General features: G+C 41.7%; 2 protein-coding genes across 3 annotated transcripts; one reads left to right on the forward strand and one right to left on the reverse strand.

Moving 5' to 3' along the window:
- Positions 1-337: 337 nt before the first annotated feature.
- On the reverse strand, positions 338-7534 carry prpf39 (pre-mRNA processing factor 39). 2 transcript variants are annotated; one of them, XM_023347913.1, is made up of 15 exons: positions 7401-7534; positions 6081-6492; positions 5735-5925; positions 5495-5620; positions 4753-4871; positions 4494-4661; positions 4216-4396; positions 3713-3820; positions 3472-3636; positions 2850-2976; positions 1771-2039; positions 1448-1632; positions 1280-1363; positions 1049-1163; positions 338-971 (listed from the first exon to the last, which is right to left on the reverse strand). In XM_023347913.1, exons 2-15 carry the CDS (start codon positions 6457-6459, stop codon positions 882-884), a joined length of 2307 nt encoding a protein of 768 aa, XP_023203681.1. In that variant the 5' UTR covers positions 6460-6492; positions 7401-7534; the 3' UTR covers positions 338-881. The 2 variants fall into 2 exon arrangements, with proteins under 2 accessions (XP_023203681.1, XP_014326723.1); XM_014471237.2 differs by having other exon boundaries at positions 6081-6495.
- Positions 7535-13259: 5725 nt separating this feature from the next.
- On the forward strand, positions 13260-16106 carry LOC102220348 (ADP-ribosylation factor 6). The gene is made up of 2 exons (XM_023348191.1): positions 13260-13423; positions 13581-16106. The coding sequence occupies exon 2, from the start codon at positions 14258-14260 to the stop codon at positions 14783-14785; it is 528 nt and encodes a 175-aa protein (XP_023203959.1). The 5' UTR covers positions 13260-13423; positions 13581-14257; the 3' UTR covers positions 14786-16106.
- Positions 16107-18521: the final 2415 nt, after the last annotated feature.

The raw sequence follows: 18521 nt of genomic DNA on the forward strand, positions 1-18521 counted from the left end.
TTAGTTGTAAATTGTAAGCTTTTAGCAATAATTCAATCTAAGTGATAAGTTAAGAGTACAATTTAACTATATTCGGAAGTGAGCTGTTTTTTTATTTTTATTTTAATTTGATCATTCAAGTGACTTCAGGAATGAAATATTTTTCCGTCATTAAAATGATTACCGGCTTAATTTATGTTTACTCTAGCTAATAAGGAACTCAAACTTTACTTCCATAGAGAAACATGCTTGACTGGAGGATTGCGGGTGTGTGTGTGTGTGTGTGTTGTAAACAGTTCATGGTATTGTTACATCATGAGTACTAAACTGATTACTTCTTGCCATGAAGCAGTAAGCCTTTGAGGATATCAATTTCTTTATTAGGAAATCAGGTCAAAATAATAATAAAAAAAACAAAACAGGGAGCTCTTCATGGAAACTACCATGACATTTTTACAAGTTTGGAAAGAAGAAACATGACTCAAGAAGCATACAGAAATGCTTCTCTAGCAACCTTAAAGCCGGAACACAAAGAAAAACCAAACTAAGTCATTTAATCTAAAAAATTAAAAAGCTTTTGTCTTATACAGGACAAAAAAAGTACATTTGCCTTCAACATTTATTTCACCAAAACAAAATTGCTTTGACAACATCTCTAGCAATTGCTGTTTTAAAACCAAATTCTTACATTCCTACCATTGTGAACCAAATTTGTTCTTACACAGGGATGTAACATGAAATTCAATTAGCACAGAGTAAACAGCAGTAGTGGAAGAAGAAGAAAATAAAGGCTATCCTGCTCAGTGTGTGGCTGAATTAAAAATCTTCTTGACACCCAGGTAATTTGCTCTGCTCCAAGGTTTAAAGTCAGGGGGAAAAAAACAACTCCATCTTCAAGTGCATCATGTAGGAGGAGGGGGGTAGTATTGGTTGTACTGGGCATACTGGTTGTACTGTCCCCAGGAATTTTGTCCCCAGCCGCCATACTGTTGCTGATAAAGAAACAGAAACCAATCAACTTCATTTTTGGGGGGTGGATAAACCAACAAAGCATTCGACTCAAACCTACCTGGTACCAGTTGTAGTTGTATCCAGAGCTGTTCGCCTGCATGTCCGTCATCGCATTTGCTGCAACTGCAGAAGGATCGTCTAGTCTCTGCCTTTTGGCGTCAGGTTCTTGAGAGCTTGAGAAGAAAGTTGGAATGAGACAATTCTGGTTTGAAGACCATTTAGCTTTAGTGGTTAAACAATGCTTGGTGTTTGACAACACAGAGCGCTAATGTGCCGTTTCCTCGCCTACCTGTCATATCCGTTCTCAGCTGTTCTCTTTAAAGAGTCGCTTTCCTTCTGTAGTTTCTGTTGTTCCTCATACGCAGCCACCAGCCTAAGTATGGAATTAAAGGAACACTGGTGAGACGAAAAGTTTAGCATGTCGGTAAGGGTCTACACGTAACTCCGCTTTACTTACGCGTTGATGTCACTGCCAAAGTCTTCTAAGAATTCAACTTTGCGCTGGGAGAAAATGATGCGGGAGTCCAGGGACAACGGGCTCCTCAGGGCCCGGTCAAAGCAAGCCAAGATCTCCGCCTGGTTCTGCATCACATCTCCACTGAATTCCAGCTCCAGCAGGTTTAGATATAGTCTCGAACTAGTCTGCAAAGGCAGACATACACACACATATTACACACAACTGATAGAGCAAGTGACGTCTGAAAGAGGAAATGTTCAACCAAGAAAACAAGAACGTAATGTCCATATCCACTGCGTCGTCCAGTGTCGACAGATCCTCACCTGGTCTTTCTCAATGGCATCAAGAAGGACCTTCTTCGCTTTGCTCAGACTTCTCTGCACCTTCACCAGGTGTCTAGCCAGCTTCACGGCGTAGAACGACGACTCCATGTCATTATTTGCGGTCTCCATTCCCTCCTTCAACAGGGCCTCTGCTTCATCCAAGTTGCCGCGGCGACGCTCCAGACTGACCCTGCGGAGACGAACCATGGCCAAATTCGGGATCGTTTCCTCCAAGGCTTTCAGGATCCCGCGAGCCTCTTCCACGTTGCCTAGACAACAACAAGAGTGATGCTTTGACCCGAGTTCATTTACTCACATCCCATTACTCTAAATGCCGTTTCACTTTTGACCTTTTAATCGTAAATTTGAATTTCTAATAACATACATTATTTAAACTTGCATGACTTTGAACAACTTTGTTCTGGGGTTTCTGTAATTCAGGGGCCACATTAGACAGGCTCCGACATCAAGTTGGAAATAAGGGATCAGCACTGGAGTAGTTTTAATCTTATTTCAAAGCGACAGAATTGTTTGAGTTAGACTACGTTCAAGCGCTCATCTCTCTTGTGGTGTCCCTCAGGGATCAATTCTTGGACCTCTCCTTTTTGCCTGCCATGTGCTCCCTTTGGGTTCTACTTTTACAGCATAGCTTCACATTTCATGGCTATGTGGATGACACTGAATACATGAATGATGCCAGTACTTCTTTGACATGCCTTCTTCTTCAGTGGAAAGTACGGCATGAATGGCGTCAAATCTTCTCAAACGTAATGAAGACAGTTTTAGAACGAATCAAGCCGGCCAATTTCAGGCTCAGGCCTTAATCCCGTTAAAAAGTCTGTGGACTGTGCAGAACTCTAGCCCAACCCCAAAAGACATTGATCAAAATATGAGTAGGAAGTGTACATGTATATATCTGAACCAATGTGAATCAGTTAAAATAATATTTTTGCTTGAAAAGAAATCAAAAATGAGTGGTCTAAACTCCTGATTAAAAGCAGAGAACTAATACTACATTCTATAAAGTTAAATTGAAAGGCTTGCTGAATTTATTTTTTACTTGTTTTGTTTTTTTTTACCTTGCTGCTCCTCAAATGCTGCCCACAGAAGGTGGATGGCAGGTTTCTTGGGCAGGTGAATGGAGCACGCCTTCTTGTACACATGTCTCGCACCGTCAGTGCTGAAGCCTTCTAGATACTTAGCATACTTTAGAATGGAAAAAAAGGAAAGCAAGTTGGGAGAAAGGCAAGAGGACAGAGGAAAAAAAAAGAAGACGAAAAGAAGAAGAAAGGCAAGAGAAACAGAACATTTTTAACCTGTAAATACAGTTCATACACTCAGTGAATTGCTTCATAGACAAGATCGTTTTTAGAAATTTTCTGTGTAAACCCATCAGCACCTTCATGGAACCAATTAGATAAGTTTCTGTAAGGTAGTGGGAGACGAAGAAGATGCAACGTAGTAGTTGGCAAATGCTGCAGTCATATCTTGTGTGGCAAGCTGGCCATCCCCTAATACAACAGATACAGTCACATATCAACGTTACACGCAAAGAGAGTGCAGGACGTTTCTTTTTTTTTTTTCTTGTTGTTTTTCTTTTCTTTTCTTTTTTTTAAACTGAGTCGATGATGTGATTATCAACGTTGATGGGGAAGTGCAGGGAGGCAGCAGCAACGAGTCGCGAGTTCAAGCCCAAAATACCTTGATCCAGAACTCCTCGTAGAGGGCGCACGCGATGAGGCATCGCTCAAAGAGGACCACCACGCGCTCCGGGGTCCCGTTCTCGATTTCGAAGTCCAGGTACTCCTTCCAGTTGTTTAGTTGCGTTCTCTCCAACGCTTTGACGTGGAAGTAGGGTCGCTTAATCTGACAAAGAGAGAAATCGTTTAGGAAATGCCGCTTTTACGAGCGAACACGGAGGGAGGAAAAGAAAAAAACTTACCCCTTCTTCAAAGGACCAGCGCTTGCTGACTTCGTGCTCGTTGTGGTTGAACACTTCCTGTCGAACCTCGATCACTTTGTGGCGCATGTTTTCAATTTCTGTCACCCTCTACAGATAGAAAAGACACACACCAAGAACCAGATCAGCACTTTTATGGCTTCTCTCCAGCACAACATTGTCCACTTGTTGAATACTGCTAGTCCTGCAACCAAGGATTTACATCACCATGATGTTGCCAGAGACAAGAAGCCTGTAGAGGGGACAGGAAAGTTTGCACCCTGCACAGCTGGGTTCAAAGGAGCCCCGGTTGATCCTTTTAGTTTAAGGGCGAGTCCCTTACTGGATCTCCTGGCTTGGCTGGTGACATAGAAAAACTTCTTCAAACCTGAGCATTTTCTTTTTTTACCCTATGTTATCATGGACAACAGGAATGCTCCTGCTAAACCTGCAAGTGGAATGTTGTCAGTTTTGTCCCTTACCAGGAATGGCGGAGACGTTCTTACCTTGGCGGGATCGGCGAGGTCCTCGGTACCCGGTGGCAGCTCCTCCTGAGGAACGTTCGACTCTCCGTCTTCACCGACCATTCCAGACAGGCTGGACTTAGAGAGCTCGAGTCTGAGCTGAACAAACTCCTCTTCTGACAAAAAGTGTTTGGGGTGGTTGCCCTGCACATGATCTTTGAACCTGAGCAAACAAAACCAAAATGTCATTCTCAGAAGAGGCATGACTGAAGTAGTTAAAAAAAATAAAATAAAAATTAGCTGCTTGTCCTTCTGTGTACCTCTGAAAGTGCTGGGAGTACAACTGCGTCGGTATGCCTAAGACGCGATCGTAGATGGTGGTGATGTTAGCCAGCTTCTGCTGGTCCGTCTCCCAGCTTATGTAGGATTCCCAGAGGCGGTCAGATCGGAAATCTGTGCCTGCTGCGAGCACTGCGTGTTCGTAGGAGCTATTAAAACAGAAGGGGAAAAAAAGGATGTTTATTGTCAAAGTCATGGGTTTTAAGTAGGTCACGTTTAGGCAAAAAATGCTCTACTCACGCTCGAATTCGTCCTTCCGTCTCTGGATCGTTGGGGTCCGAGTTCTCTTTGATAAAGGTGAGGTAGTGAAGCCAAAGGTCCACACTAAGAGGAATAGCCTGCAAGCCTCTTCTGTATACCTTGGTAGGAGAATATTTGAAAGTCGTTTGTCAGAAGCTGAAACTGTTTTATGATGCTCTGTAAAAGCTGAAAGCTTTGGCGCGCTCACCAGATAAAGATTTAAGTCCAACCACAAAGTTCAAAGTTTGTCTGTTTTTATTGTGCGACTGTTTTCCCAACGCTGGTATTCGTGGCACTATCCAGCACGTTTCAGGTTTGTTCCCACTATTGGACACTTTAATTTAAAGTAATCAGTTACCTCAAGAGCTCATTAATGTCACAGCCAGGAAAATTATTGCAACTGGGTGTTTCAGTTAAACATCTACAACATGCATGGTATAATGGCATGTTGGGGTGGAGAGACACCACACTGCAAACTGTGATAATATTGCTTTCCCTGTGTAGCTTCCCCTCAAACTGTATAAAATCATCAAGAAAAAAAGTGGTTTTTTTCCTTCTTAATATAATGCTTTTTTCTCTCTTCTTTCTCATTAATGAACCATATTAACAAAAACACTCCGCTATAACTACCTAAAGGACTGCACTGGACTCTGTTTATGATTTGTTTGTTTCTGTCTGTTGACCTCATTTCAGTGCCTTTGAAAAAATAAAATAAAATAAAAAGTCTCAGAGGAACTTGTACCTCTTCTGAAACCTGTAGGTTGCCGTGTTTTTTCTCCATGTCTGCATATTTCTTCCAGTAGCCATAGCAGTAGGGATAACGTAGGAAAAAGACATCAAACGACTTCCTTGCAGGGAGAAGAAGATTCTGCAAAAGACACACAATGAAAACAGATTACAATTCTGCTTCTAAAGGAAAACCTCAGGCATATATACAAGCACGATAGAGGTGAGTTGCTGTATTTCAAGTATGTTTTCTTACTTCTTGCTCGACGTACTGCAGCACCGAAACCCAGGCGTTGAAGTCTTCCGGGCTGTCTTCACAGATCTTAAAAAGCTTTTCGAACTCTGAGGGTGGGGTTGGTTCTGTTGGAACAGGAATTTCCTGTGAACTTTCTCGGGCTGGTTCTTCCAACTCCATGCCATCCTCCATCTGTGTGGCTTCGGTACCATCTACAAAAGATTTGTAGAATTTTTTTTTTTTAAATAATAAGAAGGAATACTCAGTTTCAAAGTGTACAGTCTTTTCATTTTGATTTCAGATCCTAGGCTTGCTGCCTTACTAAATACCTAAGGATGTCAAACTTAGATTTGCTATTATTAGTTACCTTGACTTCCATCTGGCACAAAAGCCTCTGGCTGAGGCTCAGTAGCAAATTGCAGAGGTTGGTCTGGATCCTCTGTAGGTGGTGGCGGAGGGGGCGGCGGTGGCGGCGGAGGATGCTCTTCTTGGAAAAGAGACGCGTTGGCAAGCTGAAACTGCTCCACAGCCTTCTCCACGGATCCCAGCTCGGAGGAGTTCGTTTGTTGGCTTTGCTGCTGCTCTTGCGCCAGATCGTCCTGAGAAGAATCGGAGCCCTCCGGCGCTACGCTGGCGGCCGGCTGTGGAGGAACTTGCTCCAAGGACCAGTCTGGTGCCTGAGCAGGAAGGTCAGGAAGAAATTCGTTCCCATTACTCTCCATGGCTGTGGACTCAGTGTCCAGCATTCCAGTAGAAGTGGCACCTTTAGAATCACAGACCTGCTGGGGGGGAAAAGAAAAACATATTGGTTATTTTATGAGTAGTAAAAACATGTGAAGTACCTTTTATTTTACAAGCTAAAAAAAAAAAAACTATGTAACTACATAGTCTTAATTATTGATCAAGAAAAGTAGTTTGGAGCAGCCAAAGCATATTTCCCAGAACTCGTTTGACGGCATCTCTTTCAACCAGGTGAACAAAAACCTAAATTGAATTCCAGCACCCATTCATTACATTTGAAGCAACATTAAGCTCAACATTTACATTAAGATTAAGGATTACTTTTAAATGACTAGGCGCCGAAAATAAACCCCATGCAGACAGTTGACAGAAGCGCCAGCTGGTGGTGCAACAAGATACTTCCTAGTCCTAAATTCAATTTCGATACAAGGTTCAAAGTGACCTGCTAAAAGTAATAGATGTGATAGAAGATAATGATAGATAGGAGATGTGTTAGCTTCATAACATGCCCAATAAAACAAGTTTTAAAAAAAAGACACCAGTGTTACAACTGACAGGGTTTGCTGAAATGAGGCGATGTTTCATCCGGGTGATCGCTTGCTCAAAGTTCAGCGATAAATTAGGCCTCTAAGCCTGTCTACTTGACGCGAATGTTAAGCTAGCTAGCTAGCTAGCTATAGCTTAGAGACATTTTCCCCCGATTGCGTTGTTTTCATAATTGCTTTATTTACATAATCAAATACCCTCTCTAATAACTGGTCTGAAATACTGAGATAACAAAGCAACGGAACTATAAATCTTCTCTTTTGATTTCGTCCCCAGTTGATACTACACACCAGACTGGCTAGCCGGTTATCGTCTCCCCCAGCGTGGCTAGCATTAGCACAATGTCTAATTGTAGTCATTAATTGCAAAGTAGAATGAATGTCGTGGTTGAAAATCTCACCTGCAGCTCCCAAGTCGCTGAAGTCAAACCTCTCAAACGGTAATTACTCTCAAAAGTTACAACCGAACAACCGACAGGCGCGCGTCATCCACCTTACCTATCAACTTGGGGGGAAGAACAGACCCAGAGTGCGCATGCCTGCTCAGAACACCATGGAGACACGCTGAACGGGGTTACCAAAGGAAAGCGCAGGGGCAAAGACTTTTTTTTTTTTTTTTTTTTTACAAACCTTTATTTACACTGAGACAAAAATGTATACAATAATATTAAAATGTAAGTACATCTATGATATTAAAACAAACAAGCAAGTAATTAAATAAATAAATATATAAAAAATAAGAGAGGAAAAGAAGCCCAAACTAACTGCTGGAGCTACATGGACGCTGGTTGGTTAATATCATCTGCCATATTTGTTGGCAGGAAACCTGTGCTTGTTTGTTTTGTTTTTTGGCCCTTTTATATTGCATCAAAATGTCAATACAATGTATAGAATGGGGGGAAACTAAAAATAGTCTTACAGGTAGCAGTATTGACATTTAATGCTAGTGCAGCATAAGTTAACCTGGATATTCCTTCAGCTTTAGATAACAGTATTCTTCCCCGTAAAGATAGATCTCTTTGAAGCCAGTGGTTTAATTTCTTTTTGGTTTCATCAGTTGTAGGGTCAGAGTAAAGCTTGCATCTTTCTTTGGCATCTTTTGTGATAATTACACCAAGATATGAAACTTGTGTTTTAACGGGAATGTTGTAAAGATGGGATTCGCTACAAGATGATAGGGGGAGCAATTAACATTTGTTTAAATTAAGTTTGAGGCCTGAAGCATCAGAGAAAGTTTGAATGAGCTTAATAACAACAGGAATTTGGTCAGCATCTCTCAGAAACACTGTTGTGTCATCAACAACTTGACTAATACAAATTTCTCTGTCAGCTACTGAGATGCCACGGATATTGATTTCCAGAATAAATGTTGCAAGAAGTTGGGCTGCGATCAGGAATAAATAAGGGGAAACTGGACAGCCCTGTCTCACTCCTCCGGATACTGGAAATATGGGACAAGTGCCATGCTTCAGTTTAATACAACAGTTACCTTTCTTGGAAAGAGCCGGAATAGATTTTATAAAATATTGCTCGAAACCAAAGTTTTCTAAGGCCCGATACACAAAGCCATGCCTTAGAGAGTCAAAAGCCTTATAGAAGTCTAAAAACAAAATAAAGCTGCCATCATTTATTAGTTCTGAATAGTCTAGTAGGTCCAGCACAAGCCTTAGGTTGATTGTGATGTGTCTGTGGGACGTGAAGCCTGATTGAGATTCATCAATATTAGAACTGAGGGTTTGTTTAATTCTTCTGGCCAAAATAACAGCAAAAACCTTATAGTCATTGTTCAGTAAACAAATAGGTCTCCAGTTGTCAATGAGTAACTTGTCTTTGCCAGGTTGTTGGGATCAAAGTAATAAGGCCTTGTGTTAAAGTAGGAAGCAATTCTCCACGACCAATACTTTCTGAAAGAGTGCTGAGAATAAAGGGACTAAGTTCTTTTACAAATTGCTGATAAAGCTCACTTGACAGCCCATCACTACCTGGTGATTTGCTGTTTTCAAGACTTAAAATAGCCTCTTCTATTTCCTGTAGAGTGAGATTAGCATCACACATTTTGTTACCAGCCTCAGATATAACTTTGCAATGTTTAATAGAGTCAATCAGTAAAGAAGCATTTTCATCTGAGTATTCAGAGGAGCAGAGGTTGTTGTAAAAATTGGAACAAAATGAACCGAGGGTTTTATGGTCTGCTACAATCTTGTCATTAACTTTAAGTGTGTCTAAAGTATTTTGAAGTTTAGACTTTTCTAAACCAAAAAAGTAGGAAGAACACTGCTCCCCTTCCTCCAACCATCTCGCTCTAGACCGGACAAACGCGCCTCGAGCCTTCTGTTTATATATTTCATCAAGTTTAGTTTGACATTCACTAAGGAGAGATAGATCATCCTCATTAAGGTTATCATGGCTAATCCTGGATAAAGAAGCTATGTGAGAGTAAAGACTTTCTTCCTTTTGCCTTCTCTTTTTTGAAGGATCTCATGAATTTTCCTATGTCATATTTTAACAGTTGCCAAAAAGGACTAAAGGGGTTTTGTCTCCAGGCTTCCTCCCAGCGGGATTTAATCAGGGATCTGATCGTTTCAGTAACATCCTCATATGAGAGAAGACCGTTGTTCATCTTCCAGCAGACGGCTCTAGGAATGCTGGGCGTCGAGAGTGAAAGGCATAAAGTGATTCTTTTATGGTGAGAGAAAGGAGCAGGGTGCGCATCAATATTAACAGCAGCAGAATCGACTTGCTTTGATATCAGCCAGAAGTCAATATACGGGACTTTTTAGAAAGGTCTTCTGTACTCCCTGTAAATAATTTATATGTAGAAAATTTTTCCCTAAAATGTCTAAGACATCAAATTTATCCATAAAATCTTTCAGGTAGCCGTTGGATGAGTTAAGAGTTATTAGGAGGCTGGGGTGTGCTGTGGTGGCACAGGGATTAAGCACAACCCACATATAGAGGCCTTATTCCTCAACGCGGCTGTCGCAGGTTCAATTCCCGGCCTGGCGACCTTTGCTGCATGTCTTCCCCCTTCTCTCATTACCCTCTTTCCTGTCAATTCACTGTCAAATAAAGGTCACTAGAGCCAATAAAATTTAAAAAAAGCGTTGTTAGGAGGGTATCTATCAATATTATCATAAACCACATTGAAATCACCACCGAAAATTAGAAGGGCTTCAGGAAATTTTGATAACCAAGATGAGACCTTTTCATCCCATAACTCAAAAAGCTCTCTGTTGTCTGAGTGAGAGTTGTAGCCAAGTTGTAGCCATATACAGTATGTTGGTTATTATTATAACCTTAAGCCTCTCAAGTTTTAATGTTACCATGCTCTCGAGTGAGTCGGCCCGGGCATTGACGATGGCGGAGAATCTGAGAACTAGACAGATATGTTTAAATTATGGCTGTAAGCACAGTTTTTAGCGGAGCTTGAGAATAGAACCCTTACCGAGACGCCATCTCGGCTCCCCCCACCTGTGCTTGTTATTCAGATTTTTCTTATTCTTGCTATTATGACATTGGGAAACGTTAGCGACTCTCTGAACTGCTACTGAACAACCTCCCTGAAGAACCGAACCATTAGTTCACAACAAGAAAGCAATATTAGCAACTGAATAACTAAATGTGTGTTAAATCACATTCGGTTATGTGATTTATTTATTTGGAGAGGACTTGCTATAATGTGTGCATACTGAAAAAAAATATGTACAGTGTATAAAATATACAATACATAACATATGTGTTATGTTAAGGATAAACAGAATATATACACCTTGGTTTACATTTTTTTGACTTTTAAAAAATTAATTCAGATGCTTTTCACATACCTAACATTTCTTTTATTCGGTCTTGACATTCCTAAGTGTCTTTTTTTACCATGCATGACCATTCAGTTGGTTGTACGACTTGGACAGAGCATAAAAACAAAAAACACACTAATATTAGCCTGTTCAGTAGCAAAATATCATACCAGGAAACAATCTGTTTACTCCTTCTATGCTGACTCACGTGTAATATTTTAAATATCAAGGATCAAACAATTTATTTTGTCAAATTCTGTCATTGTACAAAATATCATTTGTGAACTTGTGTGACATTGTGGCCCCTTGTTGACCTAGCAACTGCTTAGGGAATGGCTTAAGAGCAGCACTTTTAGCTCTTCAAATCTTTACGTAAGTGTAATGTGTCCAGTTTGTGAGTACTTTTGGCCATCTTTATTTATGTTTATTTGTTGTTTTGTTTTTAGATCAAATAGATCATCAAGTGAGAATACCTTTCATCCATACCCAAAGGGGCTAGAAAAGGAGATATAAATAGTGAAAATTCACAACGACATAAAATATCTATAAAGACACACACAATACAACACACAAAGACCCCATTTTAATCACAAAATGACCCAAATGTTCACTAAAATAGTGGAGAACACGTAAAAATAAAAAGGTGGGAGGCTGAAGTAAAAGAAACACTAAGATGAATACGGCAGCCAAGTGATAAGGTTATTCAAAGCAACAAAATGACTAAAACTATTAGAACTGTTGACATCAAGTGCAAAGTGCCCATTAAAAACTGAAAAAAATATTTTACTCGGTTGATCAAATGAAACAATGATTATGCAAATTACAGAACATGTATGTTGTAGTTTAAACATAGAAACCTGCAGCTTCAGAGATCATCTAATTGAACCATGCCATGTTGTCGTGTTTTGTTTCATTTGTTGTTTGTTTGTTGTATTCTTTTGTTCTGAACCCCCCATTAAAAAACACTGGTCCCACTCTTGCCCCCCTGGTAAGTTGTTCTGGAACCACCACTTATGGCAAACTACAGTAACATAAAATCGGTTTTGTCACAGGACACCCAAATTTACAATTTAAATGAAGATATCTTAAAATACCATACAGGATCTTGAAAATGTAGTTGTGTCCATTTTACACCTGGAATGTAATTAGAAATAGTCTGGCGAAACCGACTTTACGTTAAAACGGCCTGCCGTACCCCGCTGGCATTGTGACGGAACAGCAGCGCTGTAGTTTCCCTCACTCACCCCCCGCCCATTTCATGGACAGCCTCCACGTCACGCACTAATCAAACGGAAACTGTTTGAATGACTGATCGGACATGTTGGAAAGAACCGCTTGTAAAACCCATCTTGAAATCCTTTAACTATTTTAGTAGTTTTAGTAAAAAAGGGTACACGTCACATTGGAGGTGATTGTGTCTGATATGAGCGCTCTAATGGCGGCAACACGAGCTAATGGGCCGACTTGCAACTGAGCTGCTGCTGCTGCTTTCTTTTTTTTTCTTTTCTTGCGCATGCGAAATGGCTGCGGCGCCTTTACGGGTAATCGGAAACATTTACTTCCCATGTCCACATGGCTGTACATACTGTACAGTAGATAAAGAATAGTAAATAATAAATTATTTATCATGTTAAAGAATTAACACATTCCGAAATATTGTTTCAGTCCAGGTTTTTTAATTTTATTCTAAGATAATTATGCATTGGTTTTGACGAATAATATTAACTTGATCTAAATGTCAGCATTAATATTTGGACCACTTGCTATCAAGCAGATGGACATGACAGTGAGCCCCTTAATTTATTCATTTTCCAAAATTACCCCGAAACACCTCGCAGAAAACAATACAATAAAATAATACATAAATGCGGCTAAGCCTAACCAGACTGGGCCTGTGAATTAGCCTTTGGCTTTAGGGTCTATTAACCCTGCTCAAATAAATTTGAAATTATGAATACAAGTGAAAACAAAAATAGCATATGAAGTTCTGTAATAACAATAGGATTGCATAAATACATATCCAAGCTGAATATTTTTTAAAGGTCACCACTGTAAATGTTATTGATAATTTCAAATTGAATTTATTTTACTGTTGAAGTTATTGGCCACTTTATAGATTTAAAAAGATATGCTTACCTGTATTTAGTTTTTGTATGAAATTATTGGCTTTATTTTATATTCCCACCTTTATAACTCAAAATGTGTTCAACTTGCAGGCTAGGCAAATTAGATAGGGTCTGATTTTTATTATTTACATTGTTTTATATCAAATAAAGTACAACAAAGCAAAGCAAGTGAAATTGCTTTGGATGCTCCACTATGTTCCATGTCTGACATGTTATTTATTTATTTAAAGGCCGTGCTAATGGTCTTAGCGTAATTTCTTTTTAATCTCAGATGGCGGAGCTTTATTCGTGTTCCTGAACGCAGCACTCCTCTGTGTGTGTGAGTGCGCGCTGCAGAGGAAGTGGCGGCTGATCTCGGTCCGCACCTTTTCCGGTAACAGCCCCGCCACCGCTGTGCCTGACTGAACGGCTGGAGACACAGAGGGAGGAAGACAAATCGAGAGCGGCAAGAGTGGGGGAGAAACGGCCCGGGGGACTGGGGAATGGTCGCCGCAGACGCAGGTATTTATCCCGCTCTTGCAGTTTTTTTTTATTCCTCTGTTTTCCGTTGAGCCTGTAGGTTTCAGCAGAGAGAGTTTTTCTTTTTTTTTTCTGTCGGATTCAAAGTTGTCCTCTGTACTAACACCCCTCCCTTCTTCGGACCGCTCCTATGTCACAGGGGGAAGGAACAGAAGAAAGTCGGATGAATCAATGACCTTTTGAGCGGTCCTCCTGTGGATACCCCGGTACTGAAGCGGACTCGGAAGGCTCCGAATTGTCGCCGCCGGTTAGCGAGGAAAATCGGCGTGCTTCGAAATTCACCGAGGGGGAATAAGCTAAGTGTGGACAGCCGGCGGCCAAGAAGGAAGTGGGAACCCCCGGCTTGGCCTGGGCCTGATTTATATTGTCCTCTTTAGGCTGAAAGAACTCCTCAAACCAGGCTCTGCTCGGTCACCTGGGAGGGAAAAAAAGGATCTTGTAAGCAGAGTCGACCCATATTTTTGCTGGTTTTGGGAGGGAGCGTGTGATCTAAGTCGACTTTCAAAGAAGGGAATGTCAGTTTTTCTTCTCACGTTGGAGGGCAGTGGATCATGAAAATATATCCCCACCCAAATCTACAAAAGCACCCCATAAAGTCCCTCTGATTCCTCAGGCCAGATTACCTCAATCCAGCTAATTGTACTGTAAACGCTGCTGCCAGCTCTCAGACTTTTTGACACTTGTGTCAACTCACTGTTGTCACGTGTGTAGCTTCACGTTGAACCCGGGCCTTCTCTGTTGTCCTGAAAACAAACTTGGCTCTCATTAGGAGTTCCCCTTCTTCTTCCAACAAAGTATTTATGCACGGTAAACACGATGGGGAAGATGCTGTCAAAGATCTTTGGCAACAAGGAGATGAGAATATTGATGCTTGGACTTGACGCTGCCGGGAAAACCACCATCCTGTACAAGCTGAAACTGGGACAGTCGGTCACCACCATCCCCACGGTGGGGTTCAACGTGGAAACCGTCACCTACAAGAACGTCAAGTTCAACGTGTGGGACGTGGGCGGCCAGGACAAGATCCGGCCCCTCTGGAGACATTACTACACGGGCACGCAGGGCCTGATCTTTGTGGTGGACTGCGCCGACAGGGACCGGATCGACGAGGCCAGGCAGGAGCTCCACCGGATCATCAACGACCGGGAGATGAGGGACGCCATCATCCTGATCTTCGCCAACAAGCAGGACCTGCCGGACGCCATGAAGCCCCACGAGATCCAGGAGAAGCTGGGCCTGACCCGGATCCGGGATAGGAATTGGTACGTTCAGCCCTCGTGCGCGACGACAGGGGATGGACTATATGAGGGCCTGACCTGGCTTACCTCAAATTACAAATCCTAATGTTTCCTCCCACCCACCAGCTTGGACGTTTCGAGACACACACACACACACACACACACACACACACACACACACACACACGCGCCCTCACACACACGCACACAAAAGTAGCAGAGAATTTAAAAAAATAAATAAAAAAAAACAAGGATGCAATTTGAAGCTATTAATTCAGTTCAATGATTTCTTTGCTTAATGTGTATTAAAGAGAGTCGTAATTTACTTATTGGTTTATTTTTCTTTACGATAAGTATTTCACTTTAATCCCAAATTTTCAGTTAATCAAAAAAAAAGTGTTTTTCTTTTTTTTTTTTTTTTTTTTTTAGTTTTCTTTAGTTCTCGATCTGTGTAATCAGTGCTGTTAATCTACACATCTTACTTTAGTGCTTTTTGCTGCATTTTGCTTTTGTTTCCCCATTATTGTATCGTTTCTTTTAAAGGGGGGGACTCACCTGAAAGGTGCGGCTGCCCCCCCCCCCCCCCCCCCCTTCCTGCTTAGTTCTCGTCCTGCGCTCTCACAACCCAGCTACATATCCAAAGGATGGGGGGGGGGGGACCCAGAAACCGTTTCCTAGATCAGCATATCACTTTTGAAAACTCTGGGGGGGGGGGGGAACAAAAAATGCCTCCGTTTTCTGTCAGAATGTGTACTATGGGTGTGTTATTAGGACCTTTTAAAAAGTTCAACTGATTGTACTGGGATGAATGAGATGTGGAAGCTCCTCTCTCCTGTGCAGTGGTTCTCCTGGATTTTCACACTGTGATACGGATATATACATATAAATTGTTTTGTTTTTTTGGGGGGGGGGGGGAACGGTTTGTTTCAGGGCCAGAATCTGTTACCAACCAGTCTCTCGTCATCTCCACTCTCGTTTCTCTCAGAGCTTCCATTGAGTGTTTTTGTAGTTTTCAGCTGCCTTAGGCCGGACCAGGGTTCCAGGTGTCCCCCTCCTCCCCGAAACTGAGACAGTCGCAATGGCGAAGGGTATTCTCAGCCGCTGAGTTTGCACTTTGAATGGGAGAAGGGAGGGGGGGTTGAGCAACTTGCTGGTGGTGCATACTTTCTTTTTTTTTTGGATTTTCTTGAACTGACTTTTGGCTTTTGGACTCCAGCGAGGTTTACAAAGTTCCCAACCCGAAACAGGTGCTTTTTTTTTTTTTTTTTTGGTTGTTTTCTGTTTTAAACATCACCAGCCCGTTTGAAGTCCTGCAGTCAATTCTGTTAAAAGTTTATTGCTGTTTAATTCTCCCCCCGCCCCCCCAAATACCTTTTTTTCTTATGCTATGCTGTTGAAATAATAAAAGAAATATATATCCAGATCAATATGGAAGTGGTGCCTTTTCAATGACCGGTTGCTACTTATTACAAAAAGAGAAAGAGAGAAAAAAAGCAATATTTCCCTTCTGAAAAAGGTTGAGCTCATAAAAGAGGAAATGAGAGCTTGGGGCGTTGCGATAGTTGAAAGAAGGACAAACCGAAGAGAAGTGAGCCTCGGCTTGTTTCCTTTCTGCTCCTGTGAGTCATTTGTTGTGAATAAATGATGAGAGCTCTAGTTTCCGAGTAGTGATTGCGAGGTAAAGCGTGCTCCCGTCAAAAAAGGTCTCCCGAGTATCACTTCGTCCGGTCCGGTCCGGTCCGGTCCGGGGCTGGCAGACTCTCTCGCAGCGGCTCTCGTGTTTTCTTTTCTACAGATTTCATTACCAAGACAGAGTCGCCGCCAAAAAACGCACGCACAGGCGAGAGGAAATCACATGATGATGATGATGAAGTTTATTCATCACCGTCCTGCCACTAATCCTGAGGCAGAGACCTGAAGTCGGGTTATACTATTTCAAAAGCCATTCAGTCTTTGCTTTCCTCCGCCTGCTTAACACTTGATATCTCCGCTTGGAGCGTTATGTGTCACCCAGGCCATTCAAACATAAGGAATAAAGTTGCTTGTGAAAAATGCCGTCTTAAGGAAGAGGGCATTGCATTAAAGCCAGGAAAGTTTTTTTTTTTTTTTTTTTGAACAAAGCTGATTGTTGGCACTGAGATCTGAGAGTCACCAGAAGGACAGGTGAAATCCTATGAAGTGTTTTGCTTTGTGTATGTGACTTCATCTCCTATTTAAAAAAAAAAAAAAACCTTCCAAAGACTTAAAAAAAAAAAGAGAAAAGTCCATGGATTCCTGTTCAGGAATGCTTGCTTTGTTTGTGTCTCTCTCTGCTGCTCTGTTTGCTTTTGTTGTGTTTGCTCTGCAGCTGTCGATGCGAAGCTTGACCGAGAGCAGAGCGCCGCTCCGCATGTGTCCGGCTTGAAGGACGGAGCTTGTTCACCCGAGATAGTCACACAAATGAGACGAGGGGCCCCCGTTATCTCTCACGAAACCGCCATCGCTTCTTCTCCAGCGGTTTTTTTTTTATTTTATTTTTTAAAGTAGAATCACCAGACACAAAAATTGTCCTGTCCTTTTTGTTTCTTTCTTGTCAGAGCAGTTGGGTGCCAGAAGTGTCAAGCATATATCCCTCGTTTTGCGACACTTTTCTTTTCTTTTTTTTTTTTTTTTTTTTTCCATTCACGACCCTTTTTGGGTTTTTGGATGCGGAAACTTTGACCGAAAACGCGGCTCAGAAGGGGGAACCTGTGAGAGGAAATGTGTAAAAGGGAGAGGAGTTTGAAACTACTCCTGATGTTACGTCAGCGCCGGGTCCGGTGAATCACGCCGCGTTGTGTCACAGGCCTTTTGTACCGCTGCCAATGTGCTCACCGGCACATGCTCTATTGTCAAACCCTGTCAGGCTCACCTGTGGCCCCTCTGTTTAAACAATGTAATTAATTGGACATTTTCTACTTTTTTTTTTTGTTTGTTTGTTTGTTTCTGTTCTTTTCCCTTGGGCGGAGGCTGACTGCTCTATTGTACGCCTTTGACGGGGTCGACTTCAAACAAAGCTCAAAAACCGAGCCTACTGGTAGTTCCCCTGTCAACTGTTTACTCAGGCGTTCCTCTTTGATTTTAATCTCCCTCCAGTTCTTCATTCAGCTCAGCGGAAAGCCACCAATTAAGCCTTACAAGTCGACACAAAAGAGAGCTAACGCCGAATTAAAACGGCGCACGAATGTCGACGTCCTCAAAGAGAGATATGCGCGGATATGGAAGACAAAAAACGAGCCGACGCGCTTGTTTTCTCACGCCTCAGACACCGGCTGTCTGTGTCCTCCTACAGCTGTTTCCATGGAAGCGGAGAGTTTACGCTTGGTAATGCTCAGAGTCAGGGGCCAAAGTAACGACAACAACAACAACAAACAAACAAACAAAAAAAACCCCTTCAAGTTTCAATTCCCGAGCTTTTGCTCCCAGGTTTTACTGCCAATTACAGGTGTAGGCTGGTTTGAGAAACCTGGAGTAAAAATATAGTTATCACTGCATTTGAATTGCGATTTAAAGCAAAGCAGTTAATTGCCTTGGTTTAAAGAGAACGGCAACAGTCGCATTTCTATGGAAGTACGTGTCAGCCATTCTGTTAAAAAAAATTAAATAAATTATCTCATTATAATGAGATAATATGATAGTATCTCATTATAATGAGATAATTTATTTTATTTTTTAACAGAGTGGCGGAAACGGGCTTCCATTCATTCCAGATAACCTAAATATGCAAAGATATTACAGTTGTCTATGCCATGGGTTATTTATTTTTTGATGAAGTGAAAAGCAAAAACTTAGAATATACCCTTAGTAGTAGTCAGTGAAATTAT

Source organism: Xiphophorus maculatus, chromosome 15, assembly GCF_002775205.1.
Source record: "Xiphophorus maculatus strain JP 163 A chromosome 15, X_maculatus-5.0-male, whole genome shotgun sequence".
In the NCBI taxonomy this organism is placed as follows: domain Eukaryota; kingdom Metazoa; phylum Chordata; class Actinopteri; order Cyprinodontiformes; family Poeciliidae; genus Xiphophorus; species Xiphophorus maculatus.

Excerpts from the sequence above, each read along its gene's own strand:
- prpf39 (XM_023347913.1), bottom strand. The coding sequence starts at position 6,459 with ATGCTGGACACTGAGTCCACAGCCATGGAGAGTAATGGGAACGAATTT. Across the intron at positions 3,637-3,712 it reads GCTGGTCCTTTGAAGAAGGG|ATTAAGCGACCCTACTTCCA; the intron begins GTAAGTTTTTTT and ends TCTCTTTGTCAG. Across the intron at positions 1,364-1,447 it reads TTTGGCAGTGACATCAACGC|GCTGGTGGCTGCGTATGAGG; the intron begins GTAAGTAAAGCG and ends TTCCATACTTAG.
- LOC102220348 (XM_023348191.1), top strand. The coding sequence starts at position 14,258 with ATGGGGAAGATGCTGTCAAAGATCTTTGGCAACAAGGAGATGAGAATA.